The 21597-nt window shown below is 40.1% G+C and overlaps 2 protein-coding genes across 3 annotated transcripts in view; one reads left to right on the top strand and one right to left on the bottom strand.

Moving 5' to 3' along the window:
* The window catches only part of LOC101794820 (dipeptidase 2), a 48034-nt gene extending 29474 nt beyond the window's left edge, over positions 1–18560 (bottom strand). Inside the window, exons 1-2 of the mRNA XM_038185373.2 lie at positions 18059–18560; positions 16222–16302 (exon numbers count right to left, since the gene is read on the bottom strand). The gene's annotated coding sequence lies outside the window, so the exon portion shown is untranslated. The remainder of the gene's footprint in view (positions 1–16221; positions 16303–18058) is intronic.
* LOC101795296 (galanin receptor type 1) lies at positions 469–21313 on the top strand. Of its 2 annotated transcripts, none has more exons than XM_013105263.5 (3): positions 469–3835; positions 5452–5517; positions 7621–8637. In XM_013105263.5, the coding sequence occupies exons 1-3, from the start codon at positions 3128–3130 to the stop codon at positions 7729–7731; spliced, it is 885 nt and encodes a 294-aa protein (XP_012960717.4). In that variant the 5' UTR covers positions 469–3127; the 3' UTR covers positions 7732–8637. The 2 variants fall into 2 exon arrangements, with proteins under 2 accessions (XP_012960717.4, XP_012960713.4); XM_013105259.5 differs by lacking the exon at positions 7621–8637 and adding an exon at positions 18946–21313 and having other exon boundaries at positions 477–3835.
* The last annotated feature ends 284 nt before the right edge of the window (positions 21314–21597 follow it).

Raw genomic sequence — 21597 nt, 5'->3', positions numbered from 1 at the left:
CCTTACTCCTACAGAATATCCATTTTCCACTTAGTTGTGTTTAAACGTTAGTTGTCTTTGTTCAGGAAGCAACACACTGTTTCTAAAGAACTGCAGAAGTTGTAGTTCACGTGGCTCAATCCACACTGAATTCTTTGTTCTCGATTTCAGGCGAATCACCTCAGATTTTACTATACCATGCGGACACTGCCAACAAGTCAGATGTGACGGCTCCCATGCTATTTGTGCTCCTGCACTCAATAAAGTGACTTGATTTCCTCCACCCACCTGGACTAGAGGATTTGATTTATGGCAAGTCCTTTGTCTCAGCAGGGTCAGCGCCCAACCCACAGCATTTGGGCTGTGAGTTCTCAAGGACAGAGGATTTCTCACTGTCAGAAACAGACTATTTAAAGCAGTTAGGAAATGGCAGAAAGAGGGAATCAGAAGAAAGAGCCTTTACCTTTTCTGGAAATTTCGAATGTCACAGTAAGCACAGTTCCAGGACAAAGTTTTGACAAAGCCTGTAAATTACCACTGAAAATCATTTCCTCCCAAGTAAGACCAGACAGGAATACTCCCATAGCAGCCAGCTTCTGAAGTCAAATTTGCAGCATCTCAGTTCCCAGCTGAAAGCAATCTGAGTTTTTGCACCTCATTTACTGGATGTCTAATCCAGCATGTCAGTAACACGTTCCACCCAGAATATTCACCCTCCTTCCCAATCCCCTGGTCACAACACTCTCACTGAAATACACAAATTCTAGCAGGCTAGGGTGGTTTGGTTGGTTGGTTTTGATTTTTAATTTTAATTGTATTCTGAAGATAGAAAAGCTAGGAACATCCATTCTGCAAGAATTCAAGAGATCTTTGAAAAAAAATGCATTTAGATCTGAAGAACCCTAAAATCCCTCCCTACTCACCAGCAGAACTGTGCTTTCTTCTGCCTATTTTCTGTGTAGTGTACCATGCAAGCTTTCAGATCTGCAAAGTTGTGTTTGTTCTGCAGGTGACAGACACGCAGTTCTCAAATTCCTGTATGCATTGTCTCAAATCCCCTGCAGGAGAAACCACTCCTGTTGTAGTCATTTATTATTCTGCTCAAATCCAATATAAGGAGAAAAAAAAAGCACACTCATTTACTGTGATTGCTGCGGGTTCTTCTTAAATAATACTTTCTGGTATGACTGTCCACTTAAAAACAAACAAACAAGAAACCGCAGATCTAAAATACAGAGATAACTATTGAACCAACCTTCAATAGCTTTCTCTGAAAAATTGTATGAAGTTACATGAATAGTAATTACAGAAGGGACATTACTAGCAACATATCAACAAAAGGAAAAAAATACATATTTCAGCTTTCTGATTTAAGGATGTATGTGTACTCAAGGACGAGGGGAAAATACAAAACTAGTTACTGAATGATAGGAGTGTATGTTTGAGGGGGAGGAAGGACGAGAACCGTCAGAGCTGTCTGCAAGCAATTAAGGAAATGAAACACCAGCAGATGGCACTCAAGTCTTCATTATAACGCCAGGCTTCGCAGGGTCCCCGAAACCTGTGTGCTGAAAGCAGCTGTCTGCGAGCTGAGGGCACAGATCCCAGCAGGCAGACAGAAGATTTGGGGAATTGGAAGGTTTAGAGGTGTCTGAGATGCTGTGCCACAGGACGCAAAGCAGCCGGGCTGCGGAAGACCAAGAGAGGCGCAGGTGGCATCCAGAGCAGGCTGCAGAGAGGGGACCATGTCCGGAGATGATCTGCTCGTTGGCACATAACAAAGGTAGATGCGTTTTCCTTTGCAGCTCAGACATCCTTCACGCTGTCTGCTTTCCATCTCGCCCCATAACCAGCCTCAGAACTATATCGCGCGTGTGTGTGTGCACTCTTCCATGCAAGAAGCTGTCCTGCAGGCACAAATCACTCTGCAAGTACTGTTCATCTTCGCCTAAAAACTTTTTTCTTCCCTACTGCCTGCCTGTACAGTTCACAGAATATCTTCAGAAACACAACGAAACAGACCATCAAAACCAAGTTGCTTAGTGCCTTCTAGAACATGCATGCTGTTTCTAGAAGTAAGCATCAAGAACATGACTAAGCCATTAATCCTTAATAAAATTTCTTAAAAGGAAAAAAAAAAAAAAAGGCCATCTCTCTTCCCTGGTAGGGAATATTACAGCTGCTCACAGCTGCCATGACTGAGCCTTTCCTTTTCCAGTGCAGATGCTCTTGGCACTTCTGGGCTGAACCCAGAACTTCTTTACAGCTAGATCAACAAGAACCACGAACGTTCAGGCACTAAGGAATTTGGAAAGATACGAAAGAAGTGGCAGAAGCCAGCGGCAGAGACTAAGGCTTCTCCAGGCTTTTGTGCTGAAATCACTGGTCTCCAGATTGTTTTGTGCTCTAGCATGAGCACATTAGAGACTGAAACAAAACAACAAAATACTGTTCTGTTGATTTAAAAACAACAACAAAACAAAACAAAAAAAAAAAAACATTTTAGATTTTCTCCTGTTTCTGTGGCCAGCTCCAAGGATGCTCCTTATAACATTGCACAGGATATCATTCAGCATATGCTGCTCAATCCATCCCTGTGGGTTAAAACTCGCTTTCACTTTGTTCTCCCCCTCCTCGCGAGTAGTAATGTATGGAGACTGGTAACGTATGGAGACAAAGCCGACCAGGGTTATTCTTTGAAGGGCTCCAGTCACAGACAGCACTTGTTCTCACTGTCACAGCTCCGAGCAGAGCTGGAGAGCAGGTACAGCAGCTGCAGCTCTGGGGACTGGTGTGGGAGGGAAGCTGAAGAGGAGGGGCATGAGGAAACCAGGCTGCAGCTTCTTTGCCTCTGCTTCATCCTCAGCCCTTCTGGCACAGACTTTTCCTGTATCACAAGAGCTCCTCCAACAGCAGCTACCAAACCCCTTGGATGAGAGCAATTTCCTAGACCTCTTTTTGCCAGTTCCTGGAAGAGACAGACAAGACCTGGAAGAATCATCCAAAGAAAATTGCTCCCCTGAGCAAAGGCACAGAACATTGGAAAACCCAAGCATCCAGCTTCTGGCCACCATCAGCAAACACAGAGCTGCCCCACAGCAGTCAGGGCTGCAGCGACTGCTCCCCGGTTTCCAACCAGCCTGGCTCCATGGAGGAGCAGGAAGACAACCTCGCGCTTTCCTTTGGAGCCAACGCCAGCAAGTGCAGCCTTGAGACTAACCAGACAGGGGCCCCACCATGCTGGTCAGGAGCAACCAGAGGTGGCCCTGAGGTGGTGATCGTACCGGTGCTTTTCGGCTTCATTTTTCTCCTGGGAATGGTGGGGAACACCCTGGTGCTGGTTGTTCTGGGGCGTCTCCGGCCTGGGGGACGCCCATCACGCAGTGCCACCAACATCTTCATCCTGAACTTGAGCATTGCAGACTTCTCCTTCTTGCTTTTCTGCGTCCCCTTCCAGGCCACCATCTACTCCCTTCCAGAGTGGATCTTCGGTGCCTTCTTTTGCAAGTGGGTTCACTACTTGGCCATGGCGACAATGCTGGTCAGCATCTTTACCCTGGTGGCCATGTCTGTGGACAGGTACATCGCCGTGGTCCACGCCAAGCGTTCATCCGGCATCCGCAGCAAACGCAACGCTGCCCTCGGCGTGGGTATAATTTGGCTGCTGTCTCTACTCATTGCCATCCCCGTGGCCCAGCACCAGGCTCTTGTGAGTGGTCACCAGCAAGCACCCAACAGCTCCTTCTGCTGGGAGAACTGGCCAGAGGGATCAACGGCCAAGCAGACGTACAAGGTTACCATCCTGCTGGTGGGATACCTCCTGCCCCTGGTGCTCATCACCTGCTGCTATGCCAAGGTGAGTAAGAGGGATGTGAGTAATATTCAGATAGAGGAAAGGATCAATCCCAACCTCTTGGTGGCTTAGATTCACACATGCAAGCTACCCAGCCAAGAAATAAGGCATTCACAGTGCTTCCTATGTTCCTCCTAGAATAGGATGCTTCTCTGGGACAGGGGGAGGGAAACAAGAATGAAATTACACCATCTAATAAAGAGGAATGAAAAACATTTCTATTCAGGGACAAAGCGAATACATGAAAGTTCAATCCCAGCCTGACACCCAAATCTACAAAAGATTCCTGTGGATTTTTGTAGTTTTCAGTTTGTCCTTTCTTGATAACAAATCTTTGCTCCATACAAGAGAAAAACACCATGGAGGATGAAGCTGTGCAGAGTATACAGAATTAGTATCAGAGACATTGCTGCCTTTTTTTTTTTGACACAAATCTCAGACTTTGTGTCTTGCAAAGATTTCTAGAAAGATATTTTAGGATTTAAGTTTTCTTCATCAGGGAATTTCTTCCTTTCTTCTTGGGAATTGCCATTGTTCAATTTTTTTCTCTCCTTTTACTGATCTTCAGCATGTTTGAGGCAGACAGTAAATCTATCAGTTATGATGGACTTCCAGAATGAAGTTTCTGTGACTTTTGAATTAATCTCCTATTGTGTAGTGCCTGGTGACTGCTAGGGAGTAAACTTCCTTGTCACTAGTCAGTTGCATGTCAACTCCCCTGAACAAAAATATATTTTCCTGGAATTTAAGCTCATGTCTGTTTAATCAAAAGTTGTGATACTTTCAACACTGATTTATTTTAGTATTGTCAGTGCTAAGGACAGGACAAGGCACTTAGATTTAAGCTAAAAATCTTTACATCTCAGGCCTTGCTTGTCACAAGAGGAAAAACCCACTAGACTTCACAAATCCTGTTCCTTTGGCTCCTGTTGTTTTTCCCCTCACTGCTGTTAGTGAGCACAGCAACAAATGGAAGGGGAGCTGCATTTAATAGAGGCTTTATTTTGTTCATTAACTGCTTTAGAAAACTTAGCCTTTTACCTGCAAAGGCCAAAGTATAAATATTGCCAGGTTACAGCTGTGCTATAATCAGGTTCTTAAAGGTTAATCTAAATGTTGTTAACTGAGAATTTCCTGACAGGGCTCTAACATTTCTTATGACTCTCCCTGTGAAAGGAGAACCCACTCTGACTGCCCCAGCTGTAAGTGCTGCAGTCAGGAGTGGCAAAGCAGTCACACAGGGGTACAGCGTTGGCAGCCTGTTCTCTGTCCTTCTAAGTCCTTCTAAGTAATCAGCCCAGAGAGTAAATGTGGATAATTTAAACACAATCTAAAAATCAAAAATCCATGGAAAGTCTCCTCTTGATTTCAGCATAGTGTCAGCTGAGCTCTTAAATAATGCTGAACTAAGTCTTCTTAAAGCTTGCTATTTTCTCCTTCAAGAAACAAGCTTTGAGAAGAAAACTGGGGAGAGCTTAGAATTAAAAATCTCAGTGCACCAGATTGATCCCTGACGTCATGCTAGAGCAATTCTTTTAACGTCTGGTGCTCATTCAATAAGTTCAATACTAACATATACAATTAAATTTCATATTCAATGTATTGCTCCTTTTTTCAAGGTTCTATATCACCTCCATACGAAGGTAAAGAACATTTCTAAGAAGTCAGAAAGATCAAAGAAGAAGGTAAGCATCTTTGATTTGTACACTGATATGTCAGGTTTATAAGATAACTAGTAGTCTTTTCAAGCTCCATTCACATACAAGTGTCATTTGTGTCTTTCAGCTTGAGTTCAAATTCATGTTGACAAGTTGTTATATCTTTATAGACACTGTACAAAGTGAGGCCATTATTGAGTTGCTCTATTGATCTCTACACACATGTCCGCTGGACTGCCTTTTGATTTATTTTGCTATAACAGAAGTCCCACAAGTACAATGTTTTTACATTGACAGGCAGAAAGATATTCAGGCTATTAGAAGATCTAGGCATCTGAGCACACTTCAGCAAGCTAAAAGGAAAACACGTGAAGAACCCTGAAACTGCAGTACCTCAGTTTTGCTGCAGTTTGCGTTTAAGATCTCTAAGGTTTGCATCTAGTATGTGGTTGATTTTGACCTTGGTTGGCACTTTGACCTCTCTGAAAGTCAAACATCAGCTTATCCCTGCTCAAGCTGTATGAAATAAGCAGAATTACAAGAATTAACTGCGAAAAATACTAAGGATAGTTTTTTGTTTTTTTTTTTTCCTCAATGTAGGAATCTTAGAGTGAATAAGCCATAACTAAGAGACGTTTTTAGGTAACAAAACTCATCAAGAGCAGCAATGCAACATAAAATTTATCTGTCATGAAAAGAAAAAACACTATTTCAGTCAGAAGAGTTATAATTGTTGTGTGTACAGTAATGAGTGAATCTATAGATTGTCTGGCTGGTCACAGGTGGGAGGTAAAAGGGCCCTACCATTACCTGCTGATAGGACAGTCACAGTCTGTGCCAGTGGCACAGCAACAGTACAACCCAGATGAGCAGCGTGCATGCCACCAAGGTGATGTGACAGCCAGTGGAAATGATGAGGCACAGCTTCGATTTGCTCTCAGCCCGGACAGTTGGAAACTGGACAGTTGTATGACCAAAATGAGGGTTATTACAGCAAACACAGACATTTGATTGAAAAGGGTGCAAGACACAGAAATCAAAGCTTTCACATGACTCCAGGTGAAGGGTGGCTGGAGCACAGACACTGGTACCACAGCTGCATGAAGCTACAGAAATGTTAAAACCCAAACCTGCTTCTGGGCATAACAAACTGCATCCAGGGGGTTCTTCACTGGACCCCCCCACACACACACACCTCACCCCTGTAGAGTTAGATCACTCACAAGATGAGGAATTCAAGGTACCAGATTTGCCAGCATACTGCTGTTATACACCAACATAACCGGATCCTGTACCTCTATTGATTTCTTTTTCCACCAAAGGGTCTTCCTACATTGGAAACCAAAAGGTCTCTCTAAACATAACACAGCCACCTGTTGCACACCTCAGAAAAATTAATCTGAGTAAGGTAATATTTGCATGCAGCCAAGGTGTCACAAGAATGTACAGTGCTGATCAACACAGATATCTTCATGAACATCCTATTTAGGAAAAAGCAGATGTACTTGAGGATGCTAACTGTGCAATCTGGATGCTGTGGTAGCATCTCAAACAGAAGTCAAGGGTTTTCAATAGAAAAATATACTTTCAATAGAAAAATATATCCTCTGTAATATTATGCTACAGTTTTTCTAGTCTGCTCTATGCTGGTTTTAGTTGATTTTGAGCTGTTACAGAGATTTTTCCAGTCTTTTATGACAATGAATCCTAAATAGATTTAGCTATAGATTATATTTAGTTTCTATGACTTCATTACATACACTCAGCTTTGTTGGTAACACACATACAAGTATCAATCCATAATCAGCCTTGCACTCACACTGCCTGTAAGGTTAGAACTCAGCTGATACTCCTACGCTGTGAGACAATATTGCAAAGACCACAGAAGTTATAATACACAACACACATAATATTTCACTGATATTTTCTGCTCTCCCTTAGGGTGTTTTTGATCCTGTTTTCTGTGTTCAGATGCTGAGTTCACATAGTAAACATACAAAGCCCTACAAATACTTTGCTCATCTGCTTGTTTCGCTTGTTTCTGAGCCTTACTGAGATTCATTTTATTAGTCCAGCTCATCTCACTTCAAGCAGATTCTGACAAACAATCTTTCTATCACATTTTCTAAGGCAATAAATCATGCAATAATCAGCTGCTGCGTATTGCCTTCTACATCAAACCACCAAGCCTACATGCGGCTGGCTACACTGAAGAATACCATGCCTTATTCTGCCTTCTGAATTGCTGTTGAATGCTGGCACTGCTACAGATACAATGTGAATTAAAACTTGAAGACCAGGAGTGTCATTTCTGGGCAGGTTGACTACTTTCTGCTTTTTATCTGCACTGAGTCTTGTGTGCTTAACAAAGATATGAACAAAGCCTGCCCAGCAGCTACCATGACAAAAGGCAACCAAGATCTGTTGATGCTTATGTTTACTTCAGCTATAGCAAATAAAGTGCTAAGAAGCACTGTTCTTTGCATAGAATAATCTCATAACTCAGGAACATTAGCAACACGTCCCTAATCCCTAAATCTGGAGGTGAGAATGCTCCAGGGACACCTCATTGCAGCCCTCCAGTACCTAAGGGGGGCCTACAGAAAAGTTGGGAAGGGAGTGTCAGGGAGTGTGGTAACAGGGTAAGGGGGAGTGGCTTTAAACTGAAAAAGGGCAGATTTAGATCAGATATTAGAAAGAAATTATTTACTCTGAGGGTGGTGAGGAACTGGCACTGGCTGCCCTGAGAAGCTGTGGATGCCCCATCCTTGGAGATGTTCAGGGCCAGGCTGGATGGGGCTTTGAGCAGCCTGGGCTGGTGGGAGGTGTCCCTGCCTATAGCAGGGACAGGGAACTAGATGATCTGTAAAGGTTCCTTCCAATCCAAACTTTTCTATGATTCTATGAAACGCTTTAGATGGTGTAAATTCCACTTCTGTCTTTTCCTTACCTATATAAAAATGGCCCTATACCTATTTCTTTCCTATATTTGAAGAGAATGCTACCAATTGTCAAAAACTGGTCTCATCTTCGTGTGAAACACTGAAGTTACAGATATGTTTGTTTGTTTTTTCCATACCCATTTCTTCAAATATATCTGCTTGCATCGTTTCCAGATTTGACCTGTAGAGTTAGATGAAAAACAGATTTACAGTTTCTTCAACTTTCAGTTTCCTGACTAGATACAACTGAGAGGTCTGATCATAAAAAATACCTTTGACTTTGCCTGTTCAGACAAGTTAATGTCAAAACATTTCCTCCTCCCTCCCCTTAAGTGTTTCTATGGCCATAATTCTGGAACACCTGGTTGAGACTGTTGTTCCTCATGGCAGTTAGACTCAAGGAAAAAAAATGAATCAAATACATCCCTCCACATACATACACACATCTTCCACAATTTGTCTCCTGCCAGCGCTTTCTGTTGAGAAATTTCTCATTTATTTTTTTGCAGGCCGAACAGCGTCTTTGACATCTCTACTGCAATTACTTTTTGTTTACTTCTCTTCTTTATAAGGAATCTTTCTTGTGCAGCCTGCAGACTCGCTCCATTCCCAGATGTGCTTTCATAGTATCCTCGATACACACTGCGTGTCAATCATTTAAAGCAGATTTTCTTAAGAACACTTCACATTAGAGCCTAATAGAAAATTCATATGTGCATGGCAGTTCTGTTAAATTAGCTTCCTTCATATGTACTTAATTGGTCTATTAGGGACAAGTAGTTTTGTTTGGTCTTAAACCTTAACGATAAAGCAACCAGCTTTTGCTTATTTCACTCAGATGTTTGACAAGTGAATCTTGCTCCATGTTTCAAAAATTAATTTAGCAAATACAAAACATTCAGCTTTATGAAACACATGCAGTTTCAATGGCCAAGCCCTTATCACCTTGGATCCACCAAAACATGAAAACAAGATCTTTCAACATGAGGTGATAATAATCAGATGTGAATCAGGTAATTTTCAGTGTGCATCTTGACCACACTAATATGGAAAACAAAGTGTCATACTGGTACACAGATGAAATCAGTCTGGAACTATGATCACTCAGCACTTACTTCATTCCTTTAATTTCAAGAAAACAGGACAAAAAAACACACCAGTTTTTATCCTCCTTCCACCCCTAAGGGAATGGCTTTGGAGTGTGGTCTTCTTTTTCTTTTTTAAAGAGATAAGCAGTAAATTTTGCAAGCAGCTATTTGTACAGACCTCACTACGTTCATCTAGGCTATATAGGGGAGTAAAATTGTTCAGAAAATCAAATTGCAGACCTCAAATCCATGTTGAACAAGAGTTGCCGGTGAAATGGATGCTGGCATTGCCACTGCAAACAAATTGCTTTGCCATGAGCTCCAGAAACTGTAATGCCTTTTCTTTGGGCTATACAGACTCAAGATAGAATATTTATTTCCAAGATAAAACAGTTTAGAAACAACGTGAATGCCATAGAGTGAGTGCCAAATCAACTGTGAATCTGGATAAGGCTAACATTTACAGAACAGGTGAGAGAGAACCTGCTAGATGCAAACCTAGGGTAGCTTCTAAAAAGATGATGATCACACAGGTTGGACAGTTCCGGCGTGACAGTATACACCTGCCTTTCCAAGTTGTACTGCTGCAGCAAAGAAGGCAACAGCAAAATCAATTTAATTCTATCCAAGCATACAGAGTACATTTACAGAACACATGCTTAGTACTTTAGTACTGTAGTTCAACCTCTTCCTTTAAAGTTTTGTTTGTTTGTTTTTGTTTTGTTTTTTTTTCTAAATTAGGATACAGAACTCAAACAATGAACTACATTACTAGAAATCTGTTGTTTTAAGAACTCTCTTGCTTATTTCCTCCACTTCTTTGTTCTGCATTTTTCAAGCACAGCATGGCTTTCCTGTGCCTGCCGCTGCAGCAGCGCTCTCAGCCTTCCCTACAGGCTTGTTTCGTGCGTGGTACCTGCATCCAGCAGAGGATCACCAACTGTGCAAGGACAGAGCAGAGCTGCATACGCAGACACACATGCCTACTGTCAGTTAGCTGAGGAAAGAAACAAAATCACCTCAAAAGTTAAAATGATTGTTACAGTTTTTAGCTACCTGCCCAATTAAGAGAAGCTCTGACACATACACCTGAAGTACGGTGGCACTGCCACTCCATTTGTCTCAGCTAGATTGTGCATGCAAAAAAGGCACGCGTGCCAGTTTCTCCGTTTAACTTCTTGCTAGCTGAACAAGCTTGCCAACATTACAATTGAGATGGTGTGATACTGCAGGAGTCCCCTTCGTAATTTTGGTTAATCTGTTGTTGAGGCAGGACAGCAAGACAACGTGCTAGGAAATCCTGTGCACCTCTCAATCAAAAATAAAATACATTTCAGTCCTGTTACTTCCTGTATGCATAATGAAGAGCACAGTAAGTCTTTGGCTCCAAGGAAAGTTAACGATTCCCTATCTGACAGTGTTGAAAAAGTGTTTCATGAGAACGCAGCCCTAGGAACTCCAAATATACATTTGCAGTAAATAACATTTTAATAATGGAAATGAATGCAAACCAAGGTCTAGTCTGATCATGAAATGGCCCTGTGGTGTCTTACTGGCTTTTGCAGCACCCCAGGGTTCCTCAATGTTTACTTAGTTTTGTCCTATGACATCTTTAAAGAACAATCTGAAATGCTTTGTCAAGCTTTAAAACAGTTCTGAGGCTGTGAATTTCACAGCTATTTTGCAAGGTCCCTTGAAAGGAAGGTAGGAGCTGTGGAATCTTTAGAGGCAATAAAAGTCAGAAGCTCCAATTAACAGGCCAATTGAAACATCTAAATCTAACAAATAAGTACTATTTTATTTTTAGCTACAATAGAAAGGTGAACCAATCTTACCTGGTGGGAAAACACTCTTTTGTTCTCTCTTCTTCTCATAATAATTCCTAAAATTTTATTCCTTTTTTTTTTTTTTTTTAATTATTTCTCCCTCTTATAGCCACTACTTAAGAACTGAGCTAATGTGTTCACAAAACACATAAACCCAAGATCTTGCTCCAAAATTGTAATAGTCAATTTAAAACACATCTCCCTCTTTGAAGCTAAGATTATTGTCTTCCTCAGTTCATACATTCACAACCCTATACTTAACCTACACACAAGTTCATTGTTTTTTGAAGGTCATACCACAGCTTGAGGCACAACGTACAGAATTCCTTCAAGGTAGATGGGTATTCTTGAGCATTTTGGTCAAGAGAGGCAGACAAAAGTTTCACTGCAACTGCTTTCCTATATGCTTGTGAAATGTGTTTATTACATGCTGAACTATTTATTTGACTTCTATTCACACAGCCAGTGGGTTTTCATATAGACTTAATGAATGTGATGTTCAGTGCTTAACCATGACCAACGCTAAGGACAGAAAAGTAGCATGGGAAATCTTGGGATCCATCTAACAAAAAATATTAACCAAAACTGAAATCCTGCAAGCTGTTTTGCTAACAAGAACCTAGGGCAGCAAGAATAGAGTGCTTCATTACCAATTAGTAGATAATAAGAATATCATAATGCTTATAAGCATTTCTGAATACAAAGTGAGTCAGTATCAAGAGCATCAACAGAGGGGATTAGCGGCATTATCACAAAATCAGAGACATTCAGGGGAGTAGTCAGACCAGTGCAAACAAGCTACTGGGAAAATGAAGAGTTCACCACTTAGGAAGTAGCCAAAATGGGCTGATTACAACTGAAAGTTTATATGTTTCAATCTCTCCTCTTCTTCGTGACAGCCAACTGCCATTTCTGACCACAAGGGGAAAAACAATGGGGAGGAAAAAAAAAAAAAACAAAACACTTTCAGTGCTGTTTTTAGAACTACACTCAAGAGTAATAAAAGAAAGACCAGAGGACAGTGAGAAGTGCTTCATAAACAAGTAACAAATGAGTTTGTTTTGAAGCAGAGGAAGCTGCTGTCCAAAATTTAAGCTGGCTAAGACTAGATATGGATTTTTCTGAAACATCTGTTTGAAACCTTGTGTGTTTATCACGAAGCTATAAGCATATTTCTGGAGTTCAAATTGTGCTTTGGTACCTTTCTAGTGTTATAACTTGACAGGCAGAAAAGGATGCTTACAAATGCATCAGTGGGTGTCAGATTTGTGAACACAGTAGAGAAGAACCTGACACCAGGAGAGAAAAAACTGACAGTTTCTGCACATTGGCTTAGAGAGACCGAGCAAATAAATGTTGTTATCTCTCTCTTCTGAAAACAGAGGATAACAGTGTCTAGGGCTGCAAAAATTGTTCTCATCAGGAGAAGTTGCTAAGTACCTCCAGTAGTACATCAGGAGGTTGTGCTGAGCCATGCATCCTTCCTGGGTACTGACACAGTGTAGTATCTAAAAGTAAAAGCTTAGAGCACCATGGGTCACTAGATTTTGGCCAAGCTTTCACCACAAGTATAGTATGTATACACATATAAAATAAATAGCCATGACTGACACCCAGTAGCTTACACAAATCAAATGTTGGGCAATAAAAACATGTACCAACTGTCTCTCAAATATCAGGGAAAACAAAGATGCAAGCTAGAGATAAGCATAACAAAATAAAATAATTCAGAGAAAACATTTTTATGACTTTTTATTACAAGTCAGGAGAAAAGTATTGGCCCCCACACAATGGCCGAGGAAGTATGGTATGGTGTGAAGAAGCAGCACTAGCTGGAGTAAGGCTGCCTTTGGCATCACAGCAGTATATTATTAATTTAAACTGGTTTAGAGGAGTGAAGGGAAGCAAGACCCATAGTCCAGTTCATTATATGCCCAGTCCTCCTGCAAAGCAGTAATAAAGAAAGATTTGCTATTTGTTAATGAGACAGCACAGAAAAAGAGGCATAGGTTTTATGCTTCTTTCTTCAAAATTGTGGAAAAGGAGGAAAAACCTCCACCACATTCAGAAAACAGTAACTGTCCCACTAATGAATCCCAGTTTTTCTGTAAGCTAGTGAGAACATACTGTTCAATAAAAGCCTCATTGAATGTTCTTTCCCTTTTCTGTTTGGCTGAGGTACAAATGGATAGTCTGATCAGCTCTGAAAAAAAAAATATCTGTGTCTAGACCAGATGAGAGAAGTGACAGGCTTTCTACCTTTAGACTGTTCTGTCCATTGTATATTTTATCTCAAGACTATTTATTAACCTAATGCATCAGGTAGTTCTGCACAAAAAAAAAAAAAAAAAAAAAGCTCATGGAATATTTGCCATGTAATGAACCAAATGTTTCAATCTTCATTTTGCCTTTGCAAGTTGAGACAGCTTCATTAGAAGCTTATCAAGAATGACAACTCCAAAATCAAAATTAAATGCTAAAAACTTCATTATCCTGCAAAAATTAGGTACTTCCCTAAAAAGGGGTCTTTAAACACGTTTCAGCATTACTTTCTGAAGGACAGGGGAAGACTAAAAGCAAGATATAGCTCATTCAGGGCTGAAGAAAATCAAAGGTAAAAAAAACCCTGGGAAATCTATAAATGAGGGTCAGATCACATATGACTATAACAGAAGAATAAGTGAGTAAATTCTAGGCAATCCTGCGTGGCAGAAACATTAAGGGGGGAAACAACAAGTTTATCTGTTTGACAAACAAACATTTATGATTTCCCCCAGTCTCTATTTCCCACTCTGCCATTGATTCACTGTATAGCTTCAACACTCTCTTTGTACAACAAATAATGCACTAAGCTGTTTCATGGAGCTTCTCAAAAGAATTCTAAGAGTGCAAAATATTAATAAGAGTCAGTTAAATAATCCAGCGGTGGCCATTGTACATGCCTTCTATGGACCCACTAAGGCTTCAGAAACAAACCATAATGTTAGCATTAACTGGGCAGAGCTAGACCAACAGTAACCCATTAATGGTGCAAATTATCACAGCTCACTGAACAAACTCCAACTGTACACAAGCGATTTGGATCCATCCTCTGCAGCTGTTCACAGTCTATATTAGCACTAGTTTTAGACTGTTACTGTCTTAAAAGTAAAACAATGTTTTTTTTTCGGTTTCTTCTCTGGGCCACATATCCCCTAATTTGAGGGGAAAAAATAGACAAAAGTTCCATTTCCAAAACAGGTTCTTTGAGTCCTGAATTATGTAGGTTATTGATATTATTGTCTATATTCTCATTTGCAAAATCCCAGGTAGCTGGATCTCAGAAACAGCTTTGTGCTAACACACAGCGACTGCAAATCCGTTTTTAATATCCATCCCTATGCTGAATGCATGGTTTGCCATTTCACAGTAAAAAGAAAAAAGAATCTAGGTCTATATCCCCTATTCAAAAGAATCTTTCAATGCTTGTAGCCCCCTAATTTAAGCAGAAGGATGCTACAAAAGGTTGCCTTGGTAACATGCCGAAGCTATTTAACATTGTTAGAGGGTAAAAAAGTAGCACCATTAATGCTGGTGAGAGTTAAGAACGGTACCTACTATTCATCATTTCTTTAGCACCCATCTTACCACAGTAAGCAAGCTAGACCCCACAAGGCCACCACTTCTGTGTCTTTCAGTTCCAATTGTACCAGCACATTACCAAGGACAGCATCTGGTTCCCAGCGTGGTTCAATTTTTAGGAGTTCAAGAGCAAAGGTTGTACACTCACATGGGAACATGCTTTGTCACCTAATATGTTAGACAGAGCATTTTGGTATGCAAAACAAGGAAGCATCCAAAATATGCTACGTACCGGATGAACCTACAGGCCTTTCAAAATTAATACAAATTTACCTGATACATCTATTTGGCAGAAAACGCCCTGCTCCCCATGTTTTTTTAAACTTGTTTCATAAGCAACTGTTTTCTCTTATCTGCACAGAAATCTTGATCTGATACAACATCTTCCTAGAGTTTAACAGATTTTAACTGGCTTGTTAATGCAGTTAAGGCAAGCAAAGGTGACACTGTTGGCCCTCATCCAAAAGCATTTTTCAACTTCAATGACTGTCTGTTTTTATTGCAGGAGATCATTGCTGCAGGCCCTATGTAAACAGGGGAAAGATGTTGCCTATCCAACACAGGAAAAAAACCTTCTTATCATGCAGTTGACTTTTCTGCAGGGTTAAACAAATAGGAGAGGGAAAAAAAACAACAACAACAACAAAAACCCACAACAGTTCCCAAGAAAGCACCTTTAGCCTTCACCCACTTTATTACTGTCAGAGCAAGCAGAATATACTTGAAATATTTTAGTGCGATTCATTCAAATATAAAACATGATTAAATGTATGTTATAAACAGCAATTATAATTCTAGTGTCCTCTCATGTTCTGCAGGTTTTAATGCTACTATTTAGGAAGGTCCAAACAATATAAAAGTCCTGATCTAACTCCATTTGACTAGATGACATTAACCATAGATTTAATAAAGACCTATATCTGAACACATAAGCTTAACATTTTCTTAGAACTGCAAGTTGGTTTTGAAGTATTTTAATGTTTAAAAAATAAAAAGGATTTTAAATTCCAAACAATCTTATGAAATTTCAAGAGCAGCATAGGGCTGTTACTAAGGTGAAACATGAATCTGGAAGACAAGTGAACTTCTTGTAATTTTGCCCCATATCTCCAACCCCTTCCAACAAGCCAGTTTATAAACATTTAATACTTGTTTATAAATATTTTAGCACTGCCTCCCATAGGTTCTTATGTATAGGACTGCAGTCATTTGTTGTGATCCCAGACCTTACACACCAAGATCTAATCACCTTACCTTCTTTCTTCTATGAAGTATTACCACTCCACTCTCCCCTGGAGCATACTGCCGTCAACTTCAGAACATGATCTTTGTAGTCTGCAGCAGAGGGGTCTACTGTTAGCCAATAAACATTCATGAACACTATACCTAACTCATTGATATAGGAAACTAGAAAAAAAAAAACTCTCTGAAGTAGACTCCAGAGGAGAGAAGTTTTATTACGTTTTTATTGAAGTGCCACTGACAAGGGAAATACAGCAAATACTCTGAGGAGAAATATTTAATTTGTACCACCACTGTCTGCTAGGGTACCAGAGAAATCAACATGATCCCTTAAGAAATCCAGCTTCATTAGTTCTGTGGCTCTTTGAGTAATTTCCTTGTTTTCCTCATATTACTCTTCACACAGCATCAAGCACGTGCCTTAGATAGTTACTAAAACAAATTGCAGTTTCCATCTCACCCAAAGAACACAGAGAGTATAGAGACAAGTGCAAGTCACGAAATGTTTTCCCATTTAAATGGAAGTCCAAAAAATTATCTTCCTGAGCCCATCTCTATCCTGCCACCTTAGTCACCACTGAAATATTGCCAAGGAGATGCACTTAACTTGGCAAGTCATGCCAACCGTTGTAGTGCTACAGAAAAGTCAGAAGGATATGGAGATTTTGCAGCAGCTATTTTGTTTGCTGTATTGTGGGGCAGGGAGAGATTTCCCTTCTCCTAGAAGAGGTTCCAGCTTAGGTGTTTTATATACGTAACCCTGACTCTTTATAGCTTCTATTTATAAGTTTTAACACAGCGATTAAATAAGTTTTTGTTCACTAGTAAATCATCTCTCTTGTAGAGAAGTAATTGCATCCTGTTCACCTGAAATCATGGAAGGGAGTTACTGACTGAAAAATTAGCTTAGACCTATAGGGCTGTAAACCCTAATTTGAAATTAAGCCCAACTTTTCAGTTTTCTTCAACACTCTTCTCTTCCTTGTACAACTCACATTCTTCTTAGGAGAAGGATAATATCTGCATATTCCCAAAATGTTGTATTTATTTAAGTGACAAAATACAAATGATAAACACTAAAGTTGAAAATCACACATTTTGCTGAGAATTAGGCAAGGGGAGTGGACAGAAGTCACCTGCTGTGCATCTGCTACAATGCTCCAAGAAGAAGGAATTGAATGGGTAAAAAAAAAAAAAAAAAAAAAGAAACAAAAACAGCATTAATGGCTCTCTGGGCCTTGCTCAGTGTTCCCTGCATGTGCTACAAGTAGAAAGTGAGAGAAAAGCAACCCTCTCATGATGCTTAAACTTGAGTACATGGGTACTGTCCACACAGGCCTCAGGGACTTGCAGGAAGGTGAGTTATAGTTTGATTCAATTAATTGTAACTTACAGTCAGTGAAAGTCATACTTTATATTCTTCAACAACTTCTGAACAGAAGAAATAATATTAATAAAACAAAGTAGGTACTTTTATTGTCAGACAGATCCCTAACCATACCAGGTTGAGGCTTTGTTCAAAAGGGGATATGCCTTTTCAGTAAAGGCTAAGTTACTTCTTAGCATGCATCTGGCAGGTCCCCTCAACTTTAGCTTTATAACATTTATGGGGAACAGGACTTTTCCTACGTTGGTGTGGATCTCCTCTTCTGGAACAGCAGACAGCCTTAGCTCACTGCCCCAAAATACAGACACGCTAGTCTTTACCTTCAACCCTCTCACCACCTCGACTCCTCGCAGCCCAAGCCCTTCTCCCCAGACTACCATTTCCCATCAACAACAACAAAACCCCAAGAAAGAGCCAGCTAAATTTCACACCAAAATAACTCAAACAGCTCCCATTACTTACCTTTGCTCCTGGCTGTCTTTCCCCCTACCCTTTCCACTCAGGTAGCCAAGCCCTCACGCTGCTCCGCCATTTTGTGCAGCTCTCCTGAGGCATTGCCTCAGCTCTCTTTCCTCTTCCCCTGCCACAGTTGTGAGGGGCCACCACAGCTGTAGTCAACAGCTCACCTCTCTTTAACCTTTCTTTTGGATTATGACTTTCAGGAACATTTTTCTGGAAAATTTTACCTCAGTTTAAAGTTGATATGGTGCTGACAAACAATGGCTTGTGAGGGTGATGGCCTAGCTGGAGAGCTGGTGCTGCAGGGTCACATCCCCAGCACACAGCCCACAGGCAAGCTGGGATCCTAGAGGCATATTGTCTAGCTAGGAGTATATCCTAGTAATATTAATAACAAAAGAGCACTATATATATTTTTAAAAGCCTCTCTACATTGGTTGGTGGTTTTTATTCTGTTTGTTTCACCCATAAGAGAGAAGTTCCTGGATAAATTTTTCTCCTCAGAAATGCAGAGGTGTCCCTGTTGCCCCTCTCAGCGGCCTATTTCCAAACAGACAATTTTCCCCTATGGTTATTTTCAATACTTTTAATGTTCCTCAGCCTTCAAAAGTTAGAGAATATTATTTCAACTTGTCCATGTAACATGGATAGCATTAGTTAAAACTTCTTGTTTGAGGTTTTATGGGCACTATCTCCACTGTCTTTAGTTGCCCAAGAAAAAAACTGAGAGCCAAAATTCTGTTTTTACAGGGAGGAAGGCTGCTTTTTAGCATCCTTTTTCATACTGTCATAGTTTGCCCACCTGGCAGTGGTCACCATTGCAGGTCATGCTGCCTCACTTGACTCACATGAGCACAGCAACAATTTAATACTTGATCTTGTCTTTCCAGACAGCGCAGACAGTGCTTCTCGTGGTTGCTGTGTTCCTGCTGTCCTGGCTGCCGCACCACATCATCACAATGTGGGCAGAGTTCGGGCACTTTCCCTTGAACAACGTCTCCTTCACCTTCCGTATCATCTCCCATTGCTTGGCCTACGGGAACTCCTGCATCAACCCCATCATTTACGCCTTCCTCTCGGAAAACTTCCGCAAGGCCTGTCGGCAGGCCTTCAACTGCAAGTTCTTCCTGAGGCCAGTCCCTCCTGAGAAGCTGGTCAGAATACGCATGGAGAACTTCTCCACCACGCACTCCACCACTAATGTGTAAACATGGCTCATAAAAATGTTTCAGGAAGGAGGGGAAAGGTGGTGTCTGGGGAGACCAGTTATACAGAGGGATTTTAGGTACCTTGCTACTAGACACTGGGCTATGTACATCAGAAGTGTCTGAATGTCCTTGCAGTACCTCTAAGATAAAACTCATACGCTGTTGTTTTTATGCCCATACAGGCTAATATGTGAGTTTACACAGAAGGTGGAGTAAGGATAGGTATAAAAAGAGCAAATAAACAATTGTGTGTGTAGACTGTCATTAGGATGTGAACAGTGAGTGACATGACATTTAGAGACAGCGCTAAGAAGCCAAACTTTAACCAAACTTTGATTAAAGTCTAGCTAAAACGACATCAAACATGTCTCTTCCTTAAAAAAGAGTTTTACCATATGTGAGCTACATACAATATTAGCTCACTAGCTGTGATGGGGTCTCTAAATCTCTTTGAAGGCTTCGCTATAGTATTTACTTACTCTGTAGTAAAACACGACATCTCACTGATGCAGATGTCTACGTTTGGTGGCTCTGTATCAGTTTGCATATAGCAGGATTTGAATGTTTGTGTATTCCTGAATGTAATCGCTGCTGCTAATGACAGGCTGTAATAACCATCTCTTTGTGAACAACAGTAGGAAAGTGAGATTTCTCAATATACGCTTAAAAGAACTGCAGTTTTATTTGAAAGTAATGTTTACAAAAGGCTTTATTGGTAAATGTTTGTGTTCTCTGAGCATATCTACCCAAAGCTTTTTATTGGCCACTTTAGTATACAAATGTCAAAATGTCTTTTATTTTTTTGATAAACTGTTTTGATCAACAGTGCCCTAGCAACAATCAGTTCAGAGCATTTGCGCTGAGTTTAAAGTTACTGCTTGTAAATATATAAAGTGCATGTTACTCCAAATTTAAGAAGCATATAGCTGAAAGACCTTTATAATTTCACTGTGTTGTTTAATTTGATTTTCTATTGTGTGCTTCAATCCAGAATGACCTGGCATGGGACTCACTGTAATAATATTCCAGATTCACAGACTGTTGCAGAATTTTTAAAAGTGGGTTATAGAAGTTACCCTAAAATTATACATCTAAAAACCTTAACAAGAATATGCAAATGTAACCTTGTAGAACATCTTCAATGTCTTTTGTTATGGCCATTAGAGGATATATAATTAATTTTTTATAACATATATAGTACACCGATCATTCATTTTTTAACATGTATATTTAATACCTCAGTAATACTACCATTAGCTTTTATAAGCTGATTTTATGGTGAATTGATCAGAAATCAACCTTCCTCCCATCTTCCTTTCCCACATTTTAACTCAGGAAAAAATATACTTTCTTATCACCAGTGCCACTTAGTTACCAATAAAAAATAAGTGGATGCATTAATTATGAATGAACATTGCCAGACAGTTTTGACTGTGGATCCTGAGTCAGAGGTTATGTTTACGTGACATCATTTAACTTCTTCGGAACTGTTTTCCTGCAGGAATCAAACATAAACTCCAAAAAGGCTGCATGACTTAAAATCAGTCACACTATTTGCTCTGCTACTAACAGTTTCCAGCTAAAGAATTATAGCACATATCTACAACAGTTACGAAAATTTAGCCCTAATTGTTTGATTTAGTCTTGTGTATTTGTGAGAACATGGGTCCAGGGAGTCTGACACCCAAACTCCTAAGCAAAAAACTTCACTCCAACTTAAAAGGGCAACTCTGTGTATTGAACAGAGAATCACAGTTGGCATCACCAGCTGCCTGATAAGAGGAAGACACTCAATGGAATAGATAGTAACTCGGTATTTATGCTAAAATGGTGAGGTACTATGGATTTGAAAACTGCCTTGTCTTACATCAAATTCATATTATATGACACTTGAAATGCAGTCAGCCTGAAAGCAAGCAAGCAAATATTACTTTTTTTTTTTTTTTTTTTTTTTACCCTTGGAGTTTAATACAGTTTACTTCATTTAAGATAACTATTGTGTCCACAGTTGAAGGAAGCTATTTAGCTATTTCTCACCAGTTCAGAAAATCTCATAAAGCCTAGATGCATCAAATGGAAATAGGATTTTCTGTAAATTATACTACACACTACCCCTAAATTTCTGTTTAAGTATTTACCTTACTGCTCATACTAAGTATACTTCTGCTTGTGGTTGCATGAAATGCATGATTTGCAATTGAATGAACTTCAGATATTAGGCAAGTAGTCTATGCAATGAATGGGTCAAAAATATGAATGTTTTTACACCTAATTTAGAAAGTTGAAAGCTTTCCACTGAATAAAGTAACTTTACTATAGTTTGTAACTTCTCCT

Source organism: Anas platyrhynchos, chromosome 12 (genome assembly GCF_047663525.1).
Source record: "Anas platyrhynchos isolate ZD024472 breed Pekin duck chromosome 12, IASCAAS_PekinDuck_T2T, whole genome shotgun sequence".
Lineage (NCBI taxonomy): Eukaryota > Metazoa > Chordata > Aves > Anseriformes > Anatidae > Anas > Anas platyrhynchos.
This window is presented reverse-complemented; position numbering and strand designations above follow the sequence as displayed.

What these genes read in the sequence shown, in the direction of transcription:
- LOC101795296 (XM_013105259.5), top strand. Translation starts at nt 3,128, where the DNA reads ATGGAGGAGCAGGAAGACAACCTCGCGCTTTCCTTTGGAGCCAACGCC. An exon ending in TCACCTGCTGCTATGCCAAG is followed by an intron (nt 3,836 to 5,451) that starts GTGAGTAAGAGG and finishes CCTTTTTTCAAG; the next exon opens with GTTCTATATCACCTCCATAC. An exon ending in CAGAAAGATCAAAGAAGAAG is followed by an intron (nt 5,518 to 18,945) that starts GTAAGCATCTTT and finishes TTGTCTTTCCAG; the next exon opens with ACAGCGCAGACAGTGCTTCT.